The 25,847-nt window shown below is 36.2% G+C and overlaps 1 protein-coding gene across 1 annotated transcript in view; it reads right to left on the bottom strand.

Moving 5' to 3' along the window:
• Window positions 1-13,549: 13,549 nt before the first annotated feature.
• The window catches only part of LOC136306571 (ubiquitin carboxyl-terminal hydrolase 39-like), a 133,584-nt gene continuing 121,286 nt past the window's right edge, over window positions 13,550-25,847 (bottom strand). Inside the window, 3 exon segments of the mRNA XM_066233063.1 lie at window positions 13,550-14,188; window positions 14,190-14,685; window positions 14,687-15,434. Coding sequence (XP_066089160.1) covers window positions 14,018-14,188; window positions 14,190-14,685; window positions 14,687-15,434 — 1,415 coding nt within the window. The 3' untranslated portion in view covers window positions 13,550-14,017.

Raw genomic sequence — 25,847 nt, forward strand, 5'->3', positions numbered from 1 at the left:
ATACTATAGTTTAAAACACTCCTCATTGTATTAGGTACAGTAGCCCATTCTGCAGACATGTTGTTCTCCACTAGTACCTCAAGGTTGAATGAGCTGGAGGGGAAAATACTAGCATGATGTGGTGAACCTGGGGCCACAGAGATGCTCCTGTTGCTTTTTGAGTTTAGTGGGGGCAGATAGATCGTCTTTCTCTCTCTCTCTCTCCCTTCCTTCCTTCCTTCCTTCCTCCCTCCCTCCCTCCCTCCCTCCCTCCCTCCCTCCCTCCCTCCCTCCTTCTCTCTCTCTTTCTTTCTTTCTTTCTTTCTTTCTTTCTTTCTTTCTTTCTTTCTTTCTTTCTTTCTTTCTTTCTTTCTTCTTTCTTTCTTTCTTTCTTTCTTTCTTTCTTTCTTTCTTTCTTTCTTTCTTTCTTTCTTTCTTTCTTCTTTCATTCTTTCCTTCTTTCTTCTTTCAGTAAGAGGAGGGGAGATAGATTCCCACATGTACCTGGACTGGGATGCACCTGGTAATCCCTAGATGAGACTGATGCTCAAATCAACTGAGCTATCCTCAGAGCCTGAGACCAATGCTTGGGCCAACTGAGCTGTCCTCAGTGCCTAGGGCCGACGATCAAACCAGTCAAGCCACTGGTTGTGAGAGGAGAAGAGAGAAAGAGGCAGAAGGGGGAGAAGGTGGGAAAGAGAAGCAGATGGTGCCAGGTCAATGCTCTATCCACTGAGCCTACTGGCCAGGGCCAAGTAGATTCCCTTTCATCCAAAGGACAGAGAATCAGCTTTGCTATATCATCCCAGGTATTCACACTGTGTTGACATTTGCTGAAACAATTATGATGTAAATAGGAAGGATAATACTGAGACCTTAATTATACCAGAAGATTTGCAGGCCAAAACTACTGGGTGGAATTTTATCAAGATATTGGTAGTTGTGGGTGCAAATGTTTCACAAAGAGGAAGATATCATGTTTATAATATTTGAAATGGTTGTTGTGTAAGGGTACTGGAGCAATGTGAGGAGGTCAGCAGAGGGCTAAGTGAGAGAATGATTCAGTTGTGACATAAACAACATTTGTCATAGGACTTGGTGGAGCTAACATCTGAAAGATCCTTCAAATGTTTTTTTTAAATTAAAAGACCCTTTAATGGAAAGGTCTCTTATCTGCACTTTCATGTAAACCTTTACCTTGTGATTAGAAACTCTTAAGAAATGAAAATACTGATACATATTGCTACACACTGAGCCACTATTACTGCCACTGAGAATTTATGTCCCACTCATATTCATATGTAGTTATGAAAAATGGAATTAACATGCAACAAATTTGAAGGGTTGTTACTAAATCAGTTCACCTACTAAATGTTTATTGAAGTTAGGCACCTACGTTAGCCTTAGCTTTTGATCAGACCAAGCCACACGCTAGGGTATGAGATTTGCGAGGATGTCAATGCATTTTTTTTTCCAGCAAGACCTCTTCTTTAATATAATGAAGTAATAAAAGCACACGAGTATCAACTAATACAAAATAAAACAAATGTGAAATCATTGTAGTCAGAAATGACTTTTGATCTACAATATCCCTTCAGCTGTTTTTACTACTGACTTATGATGGATGGTAACAGATTGACAGAAATCCAGATGGGACAAGTAGCTGCCTGTGAAGTTGAGCCTGCATCCATCACTCACATATTAATTGATTCATTAATATAAGTGACATAGTCTTTTTTTCTTCTTCTTGCCATGTTTAGACTTGTCGTTAACAGAAATAAAAACACTGTGTTTTAAGAAGCTGCGTACATATGGCCTTAAGCACAAGCAAGCAGTCAGAAGAATTTTAAGTAAGTGTTGTTCTCACCTTATAATTTTTTAAATGAGTAAAGGCCAACATTTCTTCCCTCTTCTTTCAAGTGTAATATAAAACAAAAGATACAAAATCAGGTGTATTCAAGATTTGTATTTTCTGTAACACTGTTTCTAAGTAAAAGAGAATGGGTTGTGCTGGATACCCTTGAAATTAAGTAACCAACATGCTATGTGTTCCTGCAGAATTTTCTCCCCAGGCAGTAATCACTCAGTTGATTGGGCATGTATTACATATTTGGCATGTATTAGATCATCTGAATGACAGAGGAAGCAAAAGTCAGGGTCTTTACTCTAAAATTATATGATATAGTTGGAGAGATAAGGGAACATGTGAAACAATTCCAAAGACAGTAAAAGACTAGAATGACAAAGATATGTAGTGCTGAGGGATGGAGTAGGGCAATTTCATGGAATACATGTGAACAGAACACATTCTGTGGTAAGAGATTCAACATGAGCAACGACACAGAAATAAGTGTGAGATATCATATTGTGGGAATAATGACAACTCTGAATCTGAGTTAAATATTGAAATGAGTGAACTGTGAAAAAGTTGAATGGAAGGCAAAAAGACTTATATTTTGTTAAAAAGAATATAAGAGAAAAATATAGTAAATCATGTTTTTGAAACCTCAAATCCCTTCGCTCTTCACGGTAGTTTCATTATGATCATAAGATAAGTTAGAGTCTAGATATATGTTTCTTTTTTTAAAAAATTATTTATTTATTTTTACAGAGAGGAGGCGGGGAAAGGTATCATCAACTCATAGTATATATTTGCTTCCTGTATGTGTCTTGACCAAGCAAGCCCAGGGTTTCAAACCAGCAACCTTAGTTTTCCAGGTTGATGCTTTATTCACTGTGCCACCACAGGTCAGGCAAGTCTAGATATTTGAAGAAATGTTCAGTTTTATCTAAATTTTGTGCATTTAATAAGTAAGTTTTAAATTTTTATGACAGAAATAATAGATTTTAAAAATGGCATTACACTAGCCTGTCTAAAATCACCAAAAATTGTAAACATTTTGTGTTGCTAAACTAAAAGATTCCTATTTGTCTTACATGTCTATGTTTACGATTATTCTCCAATAATGTGAAAATCTTCAACATTATGAAATAATCACACAACTTTCTCTACATTTTGTCTATCAACTCCAAAGTCACCATTCCATGCATTCGCTCTTGCTCCAATTACTTACTCACTTGCAATCATTGTGTAGAGGCATTGAAGACCCAGTCAGATTAAGGAAATTCTGATAAGTTGGTTAAATGCTTTGACTTAATTTGGAACTGGACAATAAAGCATGGTTGAGGTGGGGTTGCTCCTCTATCATTTGAGAAGTCCCCTCTAATGAAAAGGGAATACACATCACACAATTAGTGTAATTTGATACAAATGGTTATTAGACAGACATCTTCTACCTTGTTAGAATTGGAGAAATAAACTAAACATGTTTCTTAACTCCCCTGTAAATACATAAGTTGATATTAATCTACAGAAGAGAGATATTAGAAATGGGTTGGAAGGATTTTTGTTGTTGTTGTACAAGTGGAAATTTCAAAAAAATGGAAATTTTATTAATACAAGGTGAGGCAAAAGTAGGTTTACAGTTGTGAATACACAAAAGTTTATTCTGGTATTATTATTTATTAATTATTGTATTACTTTACACATGAACAACTGCAAACCCACTTGTATCCCACACTGTATATTAGGAAAGCAAAATTGATAGTAAAAAAAAACAACAAGAAGAAATTCAATCTACTAACCCTTACTTCCCCTGAAATCTAGCAAACAGGAAAAACTTTCTCTTTTCTGAATTGGTTTAAACCTGGGTATATATGTTAAACCTGAGTACAGTTTAGCATAGGGAAATATTTTTTAAATTATTTGAGAGAAATAGAGAGAGAGACAGAAAGGGAGAAAGAGAGTAAGGGGAGAGATGAGAAGCATGAACTCATAGTTGCTTCATTTTAGTTGTTCATTGATTACTTCTCATATGTGCCTTGACCAGGGGGACTGAAGCTGAGCCAGTAACTCCTTTCTCAAACTAGCAACCTTGGGCTTCAAACCAGTGACCTCTGGGTTTAAGCCAGTGATTTTGGGATCATGCTGATGATCTCAGAGTCAAGTCAGAGACCCCACACTCAAGCAGGCAATCTCAGGGTTTCAAACCTAAAACCTCAACCTTTCAAGTTGATGCTCTATCCACTGTGCCACCACTGGTTAGGCAAGAAATGTTTTATTTTAAGCTCAGAAATGATTATAGGGGTGTATAGGTAAGATGTAGATATTTGTTGAAATTCAATAAAAATATAAGTTGTTAAAATATACTAGTTTAAGATTATTTTAATAATTAGTTTTATATTTTAAATTATAATGAGGAGAAGACTCCTTAGCTGTTTTGGATATTCAAGCAGAATTGGATTAGGCAGACACAAAATAAAAAGTAATTATTTGTTAAGCTCAGTGTATAACTACTTGGCTTTAGTGATGTAGCGGCATAGGTGTTGAAGAGCAACTGTGAGGAAACATTGCATGATCATCTCTAAAAGTGCCTCTAAATGATTTACACATGGACCAAATGCCTAGTAAACTCTTTCTAATATCTACTTATATTAAAAAAAAATAAGTTAGGATGAGTCTAGTTATTGAACTATATGGGAAGCAAGAGCTGATGCCATTGCTAAATCTAACCTAAAATATTAAATAGAGTTTAATAAGATGTTCAGCCTAAACATCATGCTTAGGGATAATAACAGTCTCCAGGTTATAAGCATTTAAATTATTCCAAAGACTTGACAGTAAAAGGTTTATTATGAGGGTAAGTGCTTTTCTTTTTAGAGACAGTGATTCATCCTGTTTGGTGTGGATTATTATGGAAAAATACAGCCACCACTGGGGTGGGGGACCTTGCCTATGGGGGAGATGGAGTTATTGCAATTTATAGTGAAATTTAAAACAGTTTTTTTGTTTTCTTGACAAAATTGAATAGACATTTTATGCCACTTCTTGACTATATCTATATCATACTCATCTTAAAAAATTAAAATGCATGTCACATCCAATTTTGACTTACCCTTATAGGGTAAAAAACTTTGTCAAAAGGAAAGTACCACACAAACATCAATCTTGTGCATTATAAACATAAGTATGGGTTCTTGTTATTGAGGGACTTAATACATATTTAAGTAAAAACAATCGCTTTCATATTGTTTACCTATATATTCGTTCATCCATCTATCTGCCAACTTATTAATTCAGCTATCTTTTATAGTATGTGTGGTTTAGATCCAAAATAAGGTACAGAGATAGTACTATGGCAGATAGGAGAAATGAAAGGTTGCTACATGCTAAAAGAGCAGCTCTGTTACTCTCAGTGTTTCAGAGCAGAGGTTATTGAAGCTTGGGTCTGAGAGCTACAATGAGAATTGAAGTAAATGTATAAGGATAAATTCTTTGATTCTTGAATTCCTGTGTTCTTGTCCTGGTCTAGCCATTTAGTTGTGTGATCTTACACAAGTTGCTCATTGGCCTTGGCAACTCTGTAAAGTGAACGTTATTTAGTTAGGACTTAAATATTAGGATATGAAGGGTTATAAAGGTTATGTAAGTTTCCCAAATTCACAAAGGTAACATATGCATTCAAACCCAGGTCTTCTTGATTTCAGCTCTAACTTGTACTTACCACTGCACCCTGCTTGTTCTTCCAGCACCATTACAATTAAGAAAAATAAACTACAAAATGACGTGTTTATATACACTGCTATGAAGATGACTATGATGATGATTATTTGGGAGTGGGGGTGGGAAGAGCATGCTAACCAGTGTAAATGAAATTGAAGAGACCTAACTTAACTCATCATATGTTCATTATAATTATAATGTTTTATCAGTAGGAGAATTAAATAATTAAAGTGCTTTTAATTTTTATCATTTTGGTTATGAAATTCATTATTTAGCAATTTGTTGATTATCATTACAAGTCTTTGGGTTTCTGGAAATGTTCCTTTTATTTATCAATAGTGTCCATGCAGCTCCATGGAAGACCTTATTTCATAGACCCTGGCTCTCACCACAAAATGTATTTTAGTTAGTTATTTATTCAGCTATTGAGCTTCCTAGTTAACTATAAAGATGCTATTTTGTGGAGTTACACAGGCGCTGTTGTATGTCTGAATGCACCCTAGGCCTGCTAATAGCACAATGTTTACCTACTGTGAATCTCAAATTAATCACTAAAATGTCTTAAAGGAAAGTCAGTTGTAAACATTTCTGAAAGGTACTACTGCTACCATTTGTTTTGGATTAACATATTCAAAAATTTAATTTAGTTCCTGCTTGAGTTTGGGGGAAAATATTGATTTATTATTCCGGGGTATTATATGGTATTCTTAAATATAAATGTCTTCTTGAGCTCTAAGATTTCAGAAATATCAAAAGTATATATTTTTAATTTTCCATAAATTTTCCATTAATTCTGAATGGTCCATTAAAAATGAGTAAAAATTGCTAATTATAGCCCTTCAATCAATGACCTAAATATACCATGTTTTTTGTAAATGAAACTTGCATTGCTGGAAAAAAATCTTCATTTAGTGATGTCTGCTTAAGAGTGAAAAATACCTTTTTCAACTTTGAGTGAATTCCATTAATAATCTGGTCATGGTGGGTTGGTTGAAAGCAGGAATAATGTTTATGTGCAAGCTCAGCTCTCCTTGATCAATTGTAGATACCGGAAAAACTGAATGATAGATTCTTTAATCTTGCATTTCATACCTGGTCTACAGTTGGATTTTCCTTGAATTATGACAAAGACATACCACATTCTCAGGACTAAATTTGATTCCTTATTTAAAATAATTACCTGTAAACCCCTTTAGGTAAACATTTCCTTTAAAATGGAATCCTGGGTTAGTTTATCTGTTTGTAGAAACATGTAGACCACCTAGGAAGCTCTTTCACTAGGACGTGGCTCATAATGCAGATTAATGGAAATCCTGTGTATAGCATGTAGCATTTTCACAAAAAAATTAAATTTCTGTCATTATCTAATTCAGAAAAACAACTGCTTTCAAATGATGAGATATTGCTATATCTTTGAAGCAATTTAAAAAATTGCACTTAAGTCTTTTAATCCTATACTTGTAAGTAGTAGTTGTAGTAAAAAATTTCTGTCTCAGGAAGCTGAGTCATAAAAATTGCTTTTTTCATAAGATATGATCATTCTTTTGTGTGTTTTTTCTCTTGTTGTATATGTTACATGTCCATCCCCAGCTTTTATATTTGAGCAATACTTAAAGATGATCAGTGTCCCGAACTCTACCTTCTCTAGCCTCTCCTGCTCTGTCTCTCTCTACTGGTATCTCCATCTCCATCTCTATGTGCTTCTTTCTCTTTCTCTCATTTTAAATAGATTCTAAATAAAATTAAGGGTAATTATAAAAGAAATCACGTTATTTGAAGTTTTTAAATTTTGTTTTTCAATATTATTTTGTATTAGTTTCAAGTGTACAGCATAATAGTTAGACAGTATAACCACATATAGTGCCCCCCCTGAGAATATTTCAAGTACTCATTTGGCACTTTTAAAAAATTTTTTTTAGTCTATGTGTCATTTATTTCTACTCTGATCTTTTTTCTTTAATTATTTTTATTTATTTATTCATTTCAGAGAAGAAAGAGAGAGAGAGAGAGAGAAGGGGGGAGCAGAAAGCATCAACTCCCCTATGTACCTTGCTTAGGCAAGCCCAGGGTTTTGAACTGGCAACCTCAGCCTTCCAGGTGGATGCTTGATCCACTGTGCCACTACAGGTCAGGCCGGCACTATATCTTTTTTAATGGAAAAACAATATCAGGAATTAGCTTCATTTTTTGTAAAGGGTGAATGAACAAAATATTTAATGATAATTTATTCTGTAATTTTCTAAAGGTAGTTTTACTCTTCTTAGAATTCTATATTGCTTATTATTTTACTATAGTAATATATAGATAGAATGATTATCTTAATGATTTCAGGGTATTAAAGATCCTGAGGTCTATCCCCTTAATTTTATAGAATAGAGACAGACTATGAAGTTGTTGCTCCAAGGTGACCCTGACATTTTATAACAGAGCAGATTGGAAGGCTTATTACTCTTGATGTCCTATCTATAATTTCTGGGTATATTATTAGTTTCCTTACTCTTGTATTCAAATAATTTTACAGTTTTGATATAGTACTAAATTTTACAGAGAGTACATTTTAATAGTACTACATTCGTCATCCTTTACTTTTTTGTTATTTTAATTAAATATAAACTCATCATTTAGATATGTGAGGCAACTCTTATTTACATATGTGTGGCCCTGGAAAATTGCTGAAGAGATAATAAGTTGACTCTCTATCATAATTTGCATAATCTTCTCTTTCCCTTTACTATTAAGTTTAAGTTATTGAGTTCGCTGGAGAAAAAATAATACATTCAAATAAAAAAATTTGTCTTCTTTCTGGATTTTGTAAATTTTTTTTTCCAACTGCTCTTGAAACACAATGCTATTTTTAAGTTTCTTAATTTTTAGTCAATAAATTCATCACTGGGCCATTAATAATGTTATTACTTCTTCAGGTAACTGAACCTTAGGACACAGATGCACCATTGTTCTGGCCAAGGTAATTGTTTGAAAAGCTGAGGAAAACATTTGCAGATGAGTGCCTTTTGGGAAGCTTCATGTAACCTGCACATATAAATAAGCCCCCTATGCATGACTCACTGCCATATCTTTGCAGACAGACCGAGAAAAGGAAATAAAAACTCTGAATTTTGGTAATTCTTTTCTTGCAGAACAACTTGTTAATACACAGAAAGGCATTTTAAGTTTCGATTTAAATGGGAATAGTTTAAATCAGATAAATAATTGGAGTGCCACGTTCACATATTAATCGGTATAGACTATTTGATTCTTAACCACATGGTTACTAACATTTAAGCTGGTGAAGCTAACTACTAATCTGCCTGACAGTTAAGTGCTGTTAAGTGAATTGATGAGAACATAAACCCAGGTTTAGAAGGTTTAAGATTTGATTGACAGACACATTGGTCATGATGCTGGTCAAAGATAATGAATCAGTCAACTCTATTTGATGAAATCACATCCATGTCTTGCTTCTAGTGTAGATACATAAGTGCTTTTTTTTTTTTTTTTGTAGTTACCCTTTTAATTCTTAAACAAGGATGTCTATTAATGACATCCATAGAATATAAAAAGTTATTTTTTTTTCTGGACCTCGCATCAGTATTTTCAAAATATTGGAGGACTAAATGAAACATGTTATATCCTTAATCATTTAGTTTCTAGACTATTCTGTAAACTATAAACTACATATTTAGGGCTTTTAAGTTTAAATGCTTTCCTATTAGGTATAAATTCATAAGTAGCACAGATGAAATTTCAACAAAGGTTATAAAAATATTTTAATACTTGTTTAAAGCAACAGTTAATTCAGCCTATTTAGAAAAATTGCCTAATGCCTGCTAATTACACAAAAGTTTGCATAATTAAATGCATAGTAATTAAAAAAGAAGAGCAAACATAAAAATTATACATTTTCTACTGCCACATCTCCAGAATATGACAAAACCAATACCCTGAGAGGGGCAATATTTTGGCATCTATAGACCATTGTGGGAAATGCCCTTTCCTTTCACTTTAAACTGGGTGACAGAAGTTAAAGAAATGCCGATCCACAAGATCACGTTTACTGTTTCAGGAAACTGCCGATGAGATTCTTGCATGCTTCCACTATTTAATGAACTGAACGTGTGGAAAAAGAATGAGCAGGAGATGTACACCTATGAAGCTACTGAACATGTAGATAAACAGAGCTGAAGTTTTGTAATCCCTAAATATTTTTCAAATATTTTCTTCACAGGAATGTTTCACTCAGTCATTGCAAAAGATCTTGAAAATATTATATTGGTAGTCTGTCTTCAGATTGACTTGGTTGAATCTCACAGGTGTATAGCTCAGCAAAGATCAGACTCTCTCCCCTTTTTTTCCTCCATTCTTGTTATTTGAGTCACCAATTTGAAATGCACCATTACCACTAAATAACTACTTAGTGGTATACAATCACACAATTGTGTGAAGAGACAAACATAATGAAGGACACTAGGGAAATAGGATCCTTTATTCAGGGCACCTATCCCGTACTGAAATGATTGAGAGTTCTGTAGCTTTTGTAACAGAGTATCCTCTCAACAATTACCTTCAACTAATGGTATGCTAAACTGAACAGGAAATCAGGTCTCAAAGAATGAATAGATCCATTGGTCTAAGTGACAGAGAGCCCAGCACAGTTTTCAAATTGTTTTCAAAGAGCCAATGTTCTCATTATATAATTATAACTCAACTAAATTAAAGGATATTAATACCATCTCTGATTTTTTTATTGTTTTTTCAATTCAGTTCAGTATTAATGATGTCTCTTATTGCTTGCATATATGAAGTTAGATTTATTATTTACTTTCTTTCTTTTCTCTTTCTTTCTTTCTTTCTTTCTTTCTTTCTTTTTTTTTTAGTGAGAGAAAGGTAGATAGTGAGGCAATCTCCTACATGCACCCCAACCAGGATCCACCCGGCAACCTCATCTTGGGCCAATGCTGAGTACCAAGCTATTTTTAGTGCCTGACACTGATGTGCTCCAATGGAGCTATCCTCAGTGCTGGGGGACACATTCAAACTAATAGAGCCACTGGCTGCCTGAGGAGAAGAGGGAGAGAAGAGGGAGAGGCAAGGAGGAGAGAAGCAGATGGTCACTTCTCCTGTGTGCCCTGACAGTGAATTGAACCCTGGGTATTGATACACTGGGGCTGATGCTTTATCCACAGTCACCAGCCAGGGATTACTTTCTCATTTTAACACCCTTCTGTTTCCTGGCTTACATTGTGTTTGTGAGCCAATAATTGAGGTGACCATTCATGAATTGCTGTTGCTGTATAAATATTAATTTAAACATTTGAAATAATTTTCTGTGTATTATTCTAGAAGGAATAATCTAAGTGAATCTATAAAAGGACTGAATAAAATGGTAATGTTAAGTAACGAAGGTCAAAAGCTTATGAAATTCATATCTAAGCCATTATTTTCTAATTAATCAGTGTTTAACATTCAAAAGGATATTTTTAAAATTGTTTATTCAAGTGAGATAATTTTCCCTTTGTTTAGATCAGTAGTTGAAATCCTCAGCTCTTCTTGACTCCAGAACATTATTGCTCCATGCTTTGTGAAATGAAATGGGAAGGTTGGACTGCCTGACCCAGAGAACCCTTATAGCATTATCCTAATGAATTTGACAAGGCAGAGAAAATTATTATTCCTAGAAAACTCTCCTGTGTTGAAACACAATTCACAATATAACTGAAAACAATTCTTTCAGAATTAGAATTCTTAAAGCATCTTTAATTCTAAGCAGAAAGTTTTAGAAAACTTCATAAATTGTTTTGAGGTATGCTGTGTTTATTATTTTTCCCCAGTAACTTGATCTTTCATGGTGGAATGAGGCTAATTCAAGGACAGACATATGAAATGAGATATGTGCTATAATGGAGAGTAGAAATGGTACACAATCTGAAAGGAGAGCAACTGAAGATCAAAATACAGGCAATGAGTTGGTTACATAGATTTTATTGTAAGAATTTAATAATACTAAATAAAATTTTCTAAAACCATATAAAATTCAACCTATCAATCAGTCAAATAGATAATAAAATTTTATATATCCATTCTATGAAATGTTATGCAGCTATTACAAAGAAGTGAGTTATATAGATGTAACTCAAAGAATATTCATAATGTATTAAAAGTAAGTTTAATTCACTACAAAAATAATCATCCATCTAAAAAAGTACTATATATGTATGTTTGTATTTGTATTTGAGCTTAGGAAAAGGTTTAGAAGGAAAAAAAACAGACTTATGATTTGTTATTTCATTGGCTGTTGCAAACCAATTTCAATATTTTGAAAAGTAATTTTTAAAAGGAAATTTAAAAAAACTGTCCAAGTAAAAACTTGGCTCTAGCTGGTTGGCTCAGCAGTAGAGCATCAGTCTGGCACGTGGAACTTCTAGGTTCTATTACTGGTCAGGGCACACAGGACAAGTGACCATCTACTTCCTTACTCCTCCCCTTTATCTTTTCCTCTCTCTCTCTTCCCCTCCCACAGCAATAGCTCAAATGGCTTGAGCAAGTTGGCTGCAGGCAGGCACTGAGGATGGCTCCATGGCCTTGCCTCAGGCGCTAAAATAGCTTGACTACTGAGCAATGGAGTAGGGGTCCCAGATGGGCAGAGCATTGCCCAGTAGGGGCTTGCCAGTTGGATCCTGATCAGGGTGCATGTGGGAGTCTGTCTGTCTGCCTCCCCACCTCTCACTTAAGAAAAAATAAATAAAATTTTCTTTCGAACATTTTCATGTAAATACTTGTTTGAGTGACTATAATTTCTCTTTAAGAAATGTAATTAAATCTGACTGGCAGATTTCTTAACTTCTATAGGACTGTTTCTCCATCTAGCCAATAGAATAATAACATCTGATTCAGATCATTGTTGCAGTGATTACTAATATTATCTAAGATTCCCAATGAATATGCTAGAATAAATTCATTACTTGATGTAACTATTTATACTCTTAAATGCTAAATACTTAGAGCATAAATAGGTACATCAAGTGTTTTTTTTTGTTGTTTTTTGGGTTTTTTTTTTTTTTTTTTTACAGAGACAGAGAGAGAGTCAGAGAGAGGGATAGATAGGGACAGACAGGCAGGAATGGAGAGAGATGAGAAGCATCAATCATCGGTTTTTCCTTGCGACACCTTAGTTGTTCATTGATTGCTTTCTCATATGTGCCTTGACCGTGGGCCTTCAGCAGACCAAGTAACCCCTTGCTCTAGTCAGCGACCTTGGGTCCAAGCTGGTGAGCTTTGCTCAAACTAGATGAGCCTGTGCTCAAGCTGGCGACCTCAGGGTCTCAAACCTGGGTCCTCCGCATCCCAGTCCAATGCTCTATCCACTGCGCCACCGCCTGGTCAGGCACATCAAGTATTTTTTAAATGAAATAGATATCAAAATCCAGTGACTGAAATGTTAAATATTTCTTTGGACTATAAAAGGAATTGACATGCAAAATAGCTAGTCAGGCTGAAATTAAAGGGCTTACCAAATTGGTTTTTATTGTTCTGTTGTACTGTACTACTTTTAAGTACCTTTCCATGGAATGATGAAAACTAAAAAGTCTCTTAGGAGAAAGGAGATAGAAGCTAGTTTTTTGGTTTAAGACAAAGGCTGAGGTAACACTCCTTGCTTAAAGAAATCTGAAAAATATTGCTGCCAACATATGAGAGTATGTGAAACTGTAGGTCTAAGAAAGACAAAGGGACACAAGTATATTTCTACAACAAAAACTGAATTTAGTGATCTGATTATAATGAAAATAAGTTTGAAATTAACATTTGAAAGAAAAGAAAACCCTATATATTCAGAATGTAAACAATGCATTACTTCATAACTCATGAGTTTAGAATAATCCCAATAAAATTTATAAAAGTTTCTACTAAATGACTAAGAAAGTACTATATAACAGCATTTATTGGATTCAGTTAAAGTTATCTTTAGAGATAATTATATAACTTTAAATAGATTTCTTTTTTTGGTTTTAAAACAGGGAAATATTTAATTCATTCTAAAAAAAGTCAGGAAATGATGAGACCCACAGGAAAACAACATACTATGATGAAAAGGGGCTGCTAGTGGCTTTAGGGTCTCATTCCTAGAATCCTGAGGACTTGATGCTTAGAAGAAATTATTTTGTCCTTCAGGTACTCGTGGCTACTCAAAAATAAATTACATAGTCTGTAAGAGTTCTGGCCTGCTGAAGCTAGAGGGGAGCTAGGTAGGAAGGAGAAAGATTAATCTACAATAAACTGATCAAAGTGCTGCTGGGTGATAGCACAGAGCCATCCCAGGGGGGCAGGCCCGAGCTTTAGTGTGAACCAAACCCCATAAAAGCTGGGCGGCCCAGGGAATGTGCCAGTCAGCCATTGTTCAGTTACTTGTCCAAAGCCCCATGGAAGCACAGCCCTGACTTCTCGACTTCAAGCCCCCTGCTGGTTGGTTTCATTATTATCTCATCTCTTCCAAATCTGAATGTAAGCCTCCAACAGCGTGATCATCTGGGGAAGGATGTCAATTACCTGGAGATCTTGTAATTCATACCATTTGCCAATCCCATGATGAAGCACATGGATACGGTAGGAGCCCTCGGAGGGCTTGCTGTCGTGCACGATGTTGGCAATCAGGTAGGTCATAGGTGGTGTTCTTATGTACTGCTTGCACTTCCTCAGACAAGTACTCCCTCAGATCCTCGTTTGTAATAGGAAAGTTGACAATAGTTGGATTCTTCTCCACAAAGAAATTGTTTTTAGTGAATCTCTTAATACAAAAAATTAGATATGGAGGCAGCTTGGTGAGCTGGAAGCGCTTCAGAAAGTTCTCTTTGTAAGTCTTATATTCCTTCTCAGTGATGCCATTGAACTTGGCCAGAATGTTGAAGAGTGGCACTTGGGGGATGATGAGCTGCTCCTTTTCATCCTTGTAGAGGGGTGCGGTAGGAAGGTCCAGGATGAGGTACATAAAGGTGGATTCCACCATTGTCTCCTGGTACTCATCATTATGAAGCAGCTGTTCTTTTTCTTCAGCTAGCAGATCAGGATGAGGAAGCTTCTTAGTGAAGATCCTCGTGGAGCCCTGGAAAACATCAGTCACAATAGTCTTCTTTTTCTTCTTCGTGCCCCCCTGAGTGTAGCGCATTCAGAAACCAGGACAAAGAGTCGACTCCATCTCCTTGCTTGGTGATCTGAAATGTCTTCTTGCTGCGAAGGACAACAGCCTGAAGCATCTCATAGGGAGAAACATGTGCCTTGAAATTTCGAGGGTTCCAGAGTTTTCTCATCAGAAAACGCTGGACCAACAAGAACATGATATCCCCTGGAGGACGCTTGATGTTCCTGTAATTGCCTTCTTCCAGGAAGTAGTTCCGGAGGGGAGGGACATTAGACAGAGCCTGAAGAACAGCGTTGGCATAGTCGTTGGCCTTTATGTTATTCAGGCCCACAATACCTGGCAGGTAAGTGGTGCCATCATATGCCCGAGACAGTTTGGCTTGCTTGTCCAGGTTTGCAATCTGCTGCTTTGTGAAAGTGGGCTTCAACACATACGTGATATCCTCCAGCGAGGAATCAATGATCTCATAGTTGTCTGGAAGGCAGTAAAACTTGAGGGTGTGGAGGTTGTGGAAGACATGGTGGCTGAACTGTACACTGTGAATGTAGGCATGAGACTTCAAACCCCGGCCCTGAAAGTACTTGCCACACACCAGACAGGCATAGGCATTGATGTGAGAGAGGGAGATGGAGCACAGTTTCTCAAAGTCAAAGTCCAGCACGCTCCTATTAATGGTATCCAGGAACGGGCAGTGGCGGCTCCTCCGGTCCTCAGAATCCACGCGGCCATTCTTTGCTCGCACCTCCTGCTCAGGTTCGGAGTCTAAATAGATTTTAAAAATTGAAAAATTTGTCTAACTAGAAAAATCTACTAGATAAATATAAAAAATAGATTGTAAGAAATAAAAAGAAAGATTAGAATTAATGAAGTAGATAATAAATATTTGCATACATCAGGTGACCCAAACTGTTTTTGTTATATATTGGAAATAAATAAATGTATACAATGTTCAAAATGAAAAAACTCAAAAGCACAAAGATAGGTATTCCAATTGAATGTATCCAATTTCAATAACAATACTAAAAATGTTTACTGCTCACCAAAATTAGGGGATCAGGGAACGTGCAGATACTACAGTGCTTTCAGCCTTTCGTACAGTGCATTTTCACCAGTGAAATAAAAGTTGGTTTTGTATCTGATTTGCATAATTGAATAACTTTCTTTGACTTATCATTTGCTTTTCTGATGTTCTTGTTTAATAAAAAAAAATCAAATGCTTTTTTCTTTTTCACTTCATATTCATTTTGAAATATCCCCTAATTTTTGTGAGCAGTATATAATGAGAAGTCTAAAATTTATATGGTAAAGGCTAGGACAAAATCAAATCAAAAGCGTAAAAATTAAGAATGCTTTATCCTCCTAAACATGAAGACTTGTTATTAAAACAACAAAATTACAGAAATATGCATAGGCAAACAAGCACTAATACCTAAAAATAAACCTAAGTATATTTGGGAAATGTATATACAACAGATGTGGAATTGCCAATAGAAATTGATCTGTATATTTTTTTATAATTTTATTTTTTTAATGAGGCGACATCAATAAATCAGGATACATATATTCAAAGATCAACAAGTCCAGGTTATCTTGTCTTTCAATTATGTTGCATACCCATCACCCAAAGTCAGATTGTCCTCTGTCACGTTCTATCTAGTTTTCTTTGTGCCCCTCACCCTCCCCCCGTAACCACCACACTCTTATCAATGTCTCTTAGTTTCACTTTTATTTCCCACCTACGTATGGAATAATACAGTTCCTGTTTTTTTCTGATTTACTTATTTCACTTTGTATAATGTTATCAAGATCCCACCATTTTGCTATAAATGATCCAATGTCATCATTTCTTATGGCTGAGTAGTATTCCATAGTGTATATGTGCCACATCTTCTTTATCCAGTCATCTATTGGCGGGCTTTTTGGTTGTTTCCATGTCCTGGCCACTGTGAACAATGCTGCAATGAACATGGGGCTGCATGTGTCTTTACGTATCAATGTTTCTGAGTTTTTGGGGTCTATACCCAGTAGAGGGATTGCTGGGTCATAGGTAGTACTATTTTCAGTTTTTTGAGGAACCACCATACTTTCTTCCATAATGGTTGTACTACTTTACATTCCCACCAACAGTGTATGAGGGTTCCTTTTTCCCCACAGCCTCTCCAACATTTGCTATTACCTGTCTTGTTAATAATAGCTAATCTAACAGGTGTGAGGTGGTATCTCATTGCAGTTTTGATTTGCATTTCTCTAATAACTAATGAAGATGAGCATCTTTTCATATATCTGTTGGCCATTTGTACTTCCTCCTGAGAGAAGTGTCTGTTCATGTCCTCTTCCCATTTTTTTATTGGATTGTTTGTTTGTTTGTTGTTGAGTTTTATGAGTTCTTTGTATATTTTGGATATTAGGCCCTTATCTGAGCTGTTGTTTGAAAATATCATTTCCCATTTAGTTGGCTTTCTGTTTATTTTGTTATCAGTTTCTCTTGCTGAGCAAAAACATCTTAGTCTGATGTAGTCCCATTCATTAATTTTTGCCTTCACTTCTCTTGCCTATGGAGTCAAATTCATAAAATGCTCTTTAAAACCCAGGTCCATGAGTTGAGTACCTATGTCTTCTTCTATGTACTTTATTGTTTCAGGTCTTATGTTTAGATCTTTGATCCATTTTGAGTTAATTTTAGTACAGGGGGACAAACTGTAGTCCAGTTTCATTCTTTTGCATGTGGCTTTGCAGTTTTCCCAGCACCATTTGTTGAAGAGGCTTTCTTTTCTCCATTGTGTGTTGTTGGCCCCTTTATCAAAAATTATTTGACTATATATATGTGGTTTTATTTCTGGAATTTCTATTCTGTTCCATTGGTCTGAGTGTCTACTTTTCTGCCAATACCATGCTGTTTTGATTGTCGTGGCCCTATAATAGAGTTTGAAGTCAGGTATTGTAATGCCCCCAGCTTCATTCTTTTTCTTTAGGATTGCTTTGGCTATTCGGGGTTTTTTATAGTTCCATATAAATCTGATGAGTTTTTGCTCTATTTCTTTAAAAAATGTCATTGGAAGTTTGATGGGAATTGCATTAAATTTGTATATTGCTTTGGGTAATATAGCCATCTTGATTATATTTATTCTTCCTAACCAAGAACAAGGAATATTCTTCCATCTCATTATATCTTTTTTGATTTCCCTTAACAATGGTTTATAGTTTTCATTATATAAGTCCTTTACATTCTTTGTTATGTTTATTCCTAAGTGTTTTTTTTTTGTTGTTGTTGCAATCGTGAAGAAGATTATTCTTTTGAGTTTGTTCTCAGTTGTTTCATTGTTGGCATATAGAAAGGCTATTGACTTCTGTATGTTAATTTTGTATCCTGCGACCTTACTGTATTGGCTTATTGTTTCTAGTAGTCTTTTTGTGGATTCTTTGGGGTTTTCGATGTATAGGATCATATCATCTGCAAAAAGTGATACCTTTACTTCTTTTTTTCTGATATGGATGCCTTTTATTTCTTTGTCTTGTCTGATTGCTCTGGCTAGAACCTCTAGTACCACATTAAATAAGAGTGGAGAGAGTGGACAACCCTGTCTTGTTCCTGATTTAAGGGAGAAAGCCTTCAGTTTAGTGCCATTTAATATGATGTTAGCTGATGGTTTATCATATATGGCCTTTATCATGTTGAGATATTTTCCTTCTATACCCATTTTGTTGAGAGTCTTAAACATAAAATTGTGTTGTATTTTATCGAAAGCCTTTTCTGCGTCTATTGATAAGATCATGTGGTTTTTGTTCTTTGTTTTGTTGATATGGTGTATTACATTAACCGTTTTACGTATGTTGAACCATCCTTGAGATTCTGAGATGAATCCCACTTGATCATGATGTATTATTTTTTTAATATGTTGTTGTATTCGATTTGCTAGTATTTTGTTTAGTATTTTAGCATCTGTATTCACTAGAGATATTGGTCTGTAGTTTTCTTTTTTTGTGCCATCCTTGCCTGGTTTTGGTATGAGGGTTATGTTGGCCTCATAAAATGTGTTTGGAAGTATTGCTTCTTCTTCAATTTTTTGGAAGACTTTGAGTAGAATAGAAACCAAGTCTTGTTTGAATGTTTGATAAAATTTGCTGGTATAGCCGTCAGGGCCTGGACTTTTATTTTTGGGGAGGTTTTTAATGGTTTTTTCTATTTCTTCTCTACTAATCGGTCTGTTTAGGCTTTCTGCTTCTTCTTGACTCAGTCTAGGAAGGTTGTATTGTTCTAGGAATTTATCCATTTCTTCTAGATTGTTGAATTTAGTGGCATAAAGTTTTTCATAGGATTCTACAATAATTCTTTGTATATTTACGGTGTCTGTGGTGATTTCTCCTCTTTCATTTTGGATTTTGTTTATATGAGTTCTTTCTCTTTTTTCCTTGGTAAGTCTTGCCAAGGGTTTGTCAATTTTGTTGATCTTTTCAAAGAACCAGCTCTTTGTTCTATTAATTTTTTCTATAGTTTTACTGTTCTCTATTTCATTTATTTCTGCTCTGATTTTAATTATCTCCTTTCTTCGGCTGGTTTTGGGTTGTCTTTGTTCTTCTTTTTCTAGTTCCTTAAGGTGTGAAGTTAAGTGGTTCACACCTTAAGAAACTAAGGAAGTTAAGTGAAGTTAAATGGCTCTATCTTGTTTGTTCATATATGCCTGAAGTGATATGAACTTCCCTGTTATCACTGCTTTTGCTGCATCCCATAGATTCTGATATGTCGTATTGTCATTTTCATTAGTCTGTATATATCTTTTGATCTCTGCACTTATTTCTTCTTTGACCCATTCATTTTTTAAATGTATGTTATTTAGTTTCCACATTTTTGTGGGATTTTTTCCTTCTTTTTGCAGTTGAATTCTAGTTTCAAGGCTTTATGATCAGAAAATACGCTTGGTACAACTTCGATTTTTCTGAATTTGCTGATGTTGTTTTTGTGGCCTAACATATGGTCAATTCTTGAGAATGATCCATGTACACTGGAGAAAAATGTATACTCAGTCACTTTGGGATGAAATGTCCTGTAGATGTTTATTACATCCAAGTGCTCTGGTGTTTTGTTTAAGGCCACTATATCTTTGTTGATTCTCTGTTTGGATGACCGATCTAGAGCCGTCAGCGGTGTATTGAGGTCTCCAAATATGATTGTATTTTTGTCAGTTTTTGTTTTAAGGTCAATAAGTAGCTGTCTTATATATTTTGGTGCTCCTTGGTTTGCTGCATATATATTAAGAATTGTGATGTCTTCTTGATTCAGTGTCCCCTTAGACATTATGAAATGGCCATTTTGTCTCTGAGTATTTTTGTTGTCTTGTAGTCAGCATTATCAGATATGAGTATTGCTAAGCCTGCTTTTTTTTGGATGTTATTTGCTTGGAGTATTGTTTTCCAGTCTTTCACTTTGAATTTGTTTTTATTCTTGTTACTTAGATGAGTTTCCTGTAGGCAGCATACAGTTGGATTTTCTTTTTTAATCCATTCTGCTACTCTATGCCTTTTTATTGGCGAGTTTAATCCGTTTACATTTAGTGTAATTATTGACACTTGTGAGTTCCCTATTGCCATTTTATAGATTGCTTTCTGTTAGTTTTGTGTCTTGTTTGATCCTTCTCTTTCATTTTTCTATCTTTTGTTTTTATTTGGTTGTATTCCATACATCTTTCCTCTGTTGCTATCTTTTTTTATCTCATGTGCTTCTGTGGTGTTTTCAATGGTGGTTACCTTTAAGTAATGAAAAGGGTTACTACCCTGTTCATTGTAGTGCAGTATTTTGTGAGTACTTTTGCACTCCATCGTCCTTTGCTACTCTTAATCTCCATCTTCTCCCCCCTTTCTTTTTGTTGTTGTCACAGTTTAAATTTGGTTTTATTGTGTTCTTCTTGGAGCTTTTAGTTGTGGCTTTATTTTTTTTTTTTTTTGTCTTTGTATCTCATTGGAGAACCCTCTTTAGTAATTCCTGGAGTGGGGGTTTTCTGATGATAAATTCCCTCATCTTTTCTGTATCTGTGAATGTTTTTATTTCTCCTTCATATTTGAAGGATAGCTTTGATGGGTATAGTATTCATGCCTGAAAGTTTCTCTCTTTCAGGACTTTAAATATTGGGGTCCACTCTCTTCTAGCTTGTAGAGTTTCTGCTGAGAAATCTGATGATAATCTAATGGGCCTTCCTTTATATGTTGTATTCTTCTTTTCCCTGGCTGCCTTGAGAATTTTTTCTTTGCCATTGGTTTGTGCCAATTTTATTATGATGTGCCTTGGAATAGGTTTTTTGGGGTTAAGAAAACTCAGAGTTCTGTTTGCTTCATGAAATTGAGGCTTTAGTTCTTTCCACAGGCTTGGGAAGTTCTCATCTATTATTTGTTTGAGTATGTTCTCCATTCCATTTTCTCTCTCTTCTCCCTCTGATATACCTATTATTCTTATGTTATTCTTTCTGATGGAGTCAGATAATTCTTGTAGGGCTATCTCATTTTTTTTAATTTTTGAGTCTCTTTCTTCTTCTCTCTGGTGTGACTCAAGTTGCTTGTCTTCTATTTCACTAATCCTCTCTTCTATCTGGCCTGTTCTATTAGCTAAGCTTGTCACCTCATTTTTCAGCTCGTGAATTGAGTTTTTCATCTCTGTTTGATTTGTTTTTATAGTTTCAATTTCCTTGGACATATATTCTTTGTGTTCATTGAGTTGTTTTCTGAGCTCCCTAAATTGCCTTTCTGTGTTTTCTTGTATATCTCTGAGTATTTTTAGGATTTCTATCTTTAATTCTCTGTCATTTAGCTCCAAGGTTTCCAATATATTAAATTTTTTCTCTATAGATTTTTCCTCATCTATCTGTGTTACCTCTCTTTCTTTTGTATCCATGATATTCGATTTTCTCTTCCTTAATGGCATCTGAGGGTGGTTTTGTTGATAGTATTAATGAGATTTAATAAAGAATAAAAAGTTAAAAAAATAAAAAATAGAAAAAAGTTGTGTTTTTTTAAAATTAATAATGAAATAAAGAAAAATAAAATATAATAAAAATTTTAAAAAATATATTTCCCCCCTCTTTTTTTTCCCCTCCTCTCCTCTCCCCTCTTTCTTAAGAAAATCTTGTGGTGAACTGTGAATTATATTGTATTTAATAGAAGAAACAATGCCTGTAATGGAGGGCTTGAATTGGGGAAAAGTAATAAAGGGGCAAGAAAAAAATAATAATAAAAAAATAAAATAAAAAATAAAAAAGGGGGGGTATGGACCCACAAAAAGCAAATAATGAAAAAATTTGGATCAAGAATAAAATGATTTGCATTTAGGTGTTGGTTGACTAAGAGTTATGATGAGAGGAATAAGAGGGAAACAGGAAAATGGGGGGACAAATAAAAAAATTACTATTGTATTTAGTGGAACAAGAGCTTGATAAAATGGAGAGCCAGGGATGGGAGCACTGCTAGTGAGTTAAAAAGGTGAAGTAAAAAACCCCCCAAATGCCACAGACATAAGTTTGAGTCCCAGATAAGGTAATTTGTTCGTTATTGAGGTTTGAATGAGAGGAGATGTAAAGGAGAAAGGAAGAAACTAATATAGAGGGAGAAAAGAAAGAGAGAGAGAGAGAGAAAAAGAGGGAACCACTAAAAGAAGAAAAATGGAAAAAGAGGAGAGCGAGAGAGAGAGAGAGTTAAGGGTTTTGGAGTGTAACCCTCATAGAGAGAAAGGTAGAGGAAAGAAAAGATAATGGGAGATGTAACACTTATGGGTAGTGTAGTTCAAGGAGAGGAGAGAGTAAGACCAGTAGAGAGTTAAACGACCAAATTGGAGGAGGAAAAAAAAATCAAGGATGAAGATAAGAGAAACAAATGAACAAATATAATAAAATGGGATAGGTTATAAAGTCTGCGGATTATTCTTGATTTTGAGAGGTTATCTTCTTGCTTTTTCTTTTCTCTCCCTCTTCCTGGTTGGTGACTCTGTACCCCAAGTTCTGCCCCTTTGGCACGCTCACGTAGAAGTTTGCAGTTGATAAGTCTCTATGGCGATGTCATGTATTGTGCTTCAGTCTTGTTGGCAGTCGAGGCTCATTAGCATTTATAGGCTCTGACAGTGAGAGAGTCCATGTTCCTGGAGCCTCTCTCCTAGTCTTTCCTTCCTCTATTAGTAGCCTGATAATCCAGCTATGGGTTTGCTGCTGCCTCTGCCTGGATAGTGAGAGGCTCAAAGAGCTGGCAACTCCCCACTCTATTCCCACTCAGCGCAGGGCTCTGGGTAAGGCTCAGTCAGTCAAAGCCGCTAGCATAATCAGGTGGGGCTTCCGCCCACTCAAAAACCTCTGGCTCTGCCACTCTGTCCGGTAACACAGGCAGGCACCCACTTCCGGGGCACTTGGAGGAACTTCTCGCTCACTATCTGTGTGCACAGACCAGGATGTCAGACCGGAAGTCTCACCCTGAGACTGAGTGAAACCCCTCACCCGCACTGAAAAGTTCCAGTGTTGGAATTGGCTCTCGCTCCGTTCCCATGTGCAGCTTTTTCAAGGTGCTGGGGCGGCCTGAGACTCCGCCCTCGGCCCACACAAAGGCCCCCCGACTCTGCCCCTCCGTGGGACAACACGGGCTCCCACTCCCGAGGTGCTGGGTGGAGTCTCCTGCTCACTCTCCGTGTGCAGACCGGAAGTCTTGCCCTCTGAGTGAAACTCCCCACCCGCCCTGAAAAGTTCCAGCATTGGAATTAGCTCTTGCTCCCTTCCCGTGCGTGGCTCCCTCAGAGCGCTGGGGCTTCCCGAGATTCTGCTTTTTGGCCCACACAAAGGCCCCTGACTCTGCCCTTCTGTCGGATAACACGGGCAGGCACTGCAGAGGCTCTCGGAGGAATCTCTTGCTCGCTATCTGCACACGCAGACTAGGATATCAGACCAGCGGCCTCACCCTCTGATTGAAACCCCCGCCTGTATGGAAAAGTTTCAGCGTTGGAATTAGTTCTCGCTCCCTCCCCGTGTGCGGCTCTCCCAGGGCGCTGGGGTGGCCCGGAGGCTTTCAACCCACACAAAGGCCTCTGACTCTGCCTCTCTGTGGGGTAACACAGGCGCACCCTCCCGGGGCTTTGGAAGGAATCTCTCGCCCACTATCTGCGCGCGCCGACCAGGAGATCGGGTAAAATGGCTGCCCTCTTTCTTTGTCTGGGTTTGGCGCGAGTGTTAGTTCTATTGCCCGGGTTGTCACAGGAACAGTTTTTCCTCTGCTTGGATCTCCGTGCCACAGCCTGGTTCAGCCGTTTGTGCTGCGGCCTGGATCTATTCACCCCCTTTGCCCTCCTTAGTTTCTATATTCTCAGTTTCCAGTGAAAGCCGCCCTGTTTAGGTTAGTGAGGAAGGCGGAGCATTTCTTACTCCCTATTTCCTTCGGGGTTTGGTTATATATTTAGCCAATTTTTTGCTCAATCATACCTTTGCGTGTATTGTGAAACATCTGGAGGCTCCAAGGATAGGTTTTTCTGTTTCTGCTTGAAGATCTTGTTGAGTTTTGGGGGAGATTTATCGGTATCGCTTCCTACCCCGCCATTACTCTGATGTCATCTCCCCTGATCTGTATTTTAACTTTTGTTTTTTCCTGAGGATTATTAAATGAGGTAGGAATATTCATGGAATATTTCGATGCTACCTTTCCATATTTTGAAAGGATCTGATTAATCTAAGGTTATAGAGAGAATGACAGTGACTAAAATTTTCTTTTTTCTTAAACTTATTTTTAATTTTAAATTTATTGTTAGTATGGTTTCAAGTGTCCCACTGAACATAACACCCTCAGTCCCCCACATTGTGCTCCCCATGTCCCATGCAAAGTCTCTTTTCATTTGCATTTCACCCCCTTTACTCCCTCTTCCTACTTTCATTCCCCCTTTCCCTTTGTGATTTGCTATCCTATTATTTGTATCTATGTGTTATGTATACATAATATGGCCTTCACCTTCTTTGATCCCATCTTCTCACCTCCCTTCACTCTGACAGATATTCTGTTTCTTGTGACCCTGTTTCTGTTTCTACTTTGTTCATCAATTTATTGTGTTCATTAGATTCCACACATAAGTGAGATTATATGATATTTGTTTTTCTCTGCCTGGCTTATTTCACTTAGCATAATAATCTCCAGGTCCACCCGTGCCATCACAAAAGGTAAGATTTTCTTTATTTCATGACCACATAGTATTCTATTTTGTAAATGTACCATGACTCTTTATTCATTTGTCCACTGTTGAACACTTGGGCTGTTTCCAGATCTTGGCTATTATAAACAATGCTGCAATGAACAGGGATGGGAGGTGCATATCTTCTTTTGAATTAGAGTTTTGGGATTTTTAGGATATAAGGAAATTTCCTTTTGAACAGAGAAGAAATCTTATAGAATATGAACTTGATTTCTTATCTCTGAGCAGCCTAGTTCTTATTTGTAAGTAGCAGATGTAAAAGAAAGACAGGTGAACCAAAATGCATAACTTTTTTTTTTCCTTTTTCTCTTCACTGAATTCTGTGGTCCTACATCTTTTTTAGGATGAACGGATTGGTGAGTAGGGGGGGAAATGGTAGCAATAGCAATAAGTGAGTATCTCCTCAAGTGTTTGTTTTTTTTTTTTAATTGGAGATTCTGGAACCTGTTGGCACCTGTAGAAGTGATGTGATTGAGAAACGAGATTGTATAGTTAATATTTCTAGCTCCTTGTTGATTCTGATGTGTTAGCTTACATGACTGATGGATAAATTGACTATAAAATTCACATGCTTAGAAATTAATCTTGAGTTGCTTTAGAAATCAAAATATAAGAAAACTTCTTAAACAAAATAATGTTTAATTAATGAATAACTAAATAATTACTCAGTAAATTTTATATATCCCTGTGCTCATAGGCATTCCTTGCTTAGAAAGAATTCACATTTTCAAGGAACATTTTTAAAAGCTCCTAAAAATGTAGCTTTAATGACTAAGTTGTTTCTTAGTGTTGCTATAAGAAGAGGAAGCTCCTTTAGTACTAAGTGAATTAACAGTCTCAAGACTGTTAAGCCTGGGAACTGATGGATTAGATCATTAGGTAAAATGCCTCTTTAAGTAAGATTTGCCAAGTTTCTAATGTTACTAATCTTTAGTGTACTGTAAAAATTGCTGTGGATTTACATTGAGCAATTATTTTGA

This window comes from Saccopteryx bilineata, chromosome 5 (assembly GCF_036850765.1).
Source record: "Saccopteryx bilineata isolate mSacBil1 chromosome 5, mSacBil1_pri_phased_curated, whole genome shotgun sequence".
NCBI classification, from domain to species: Eukaryota; Metazoa; Chordata; class Mammalia; order Chiroptera; family Emballonuridae; genus Saccopteryx; species Saccopteryx bilineata.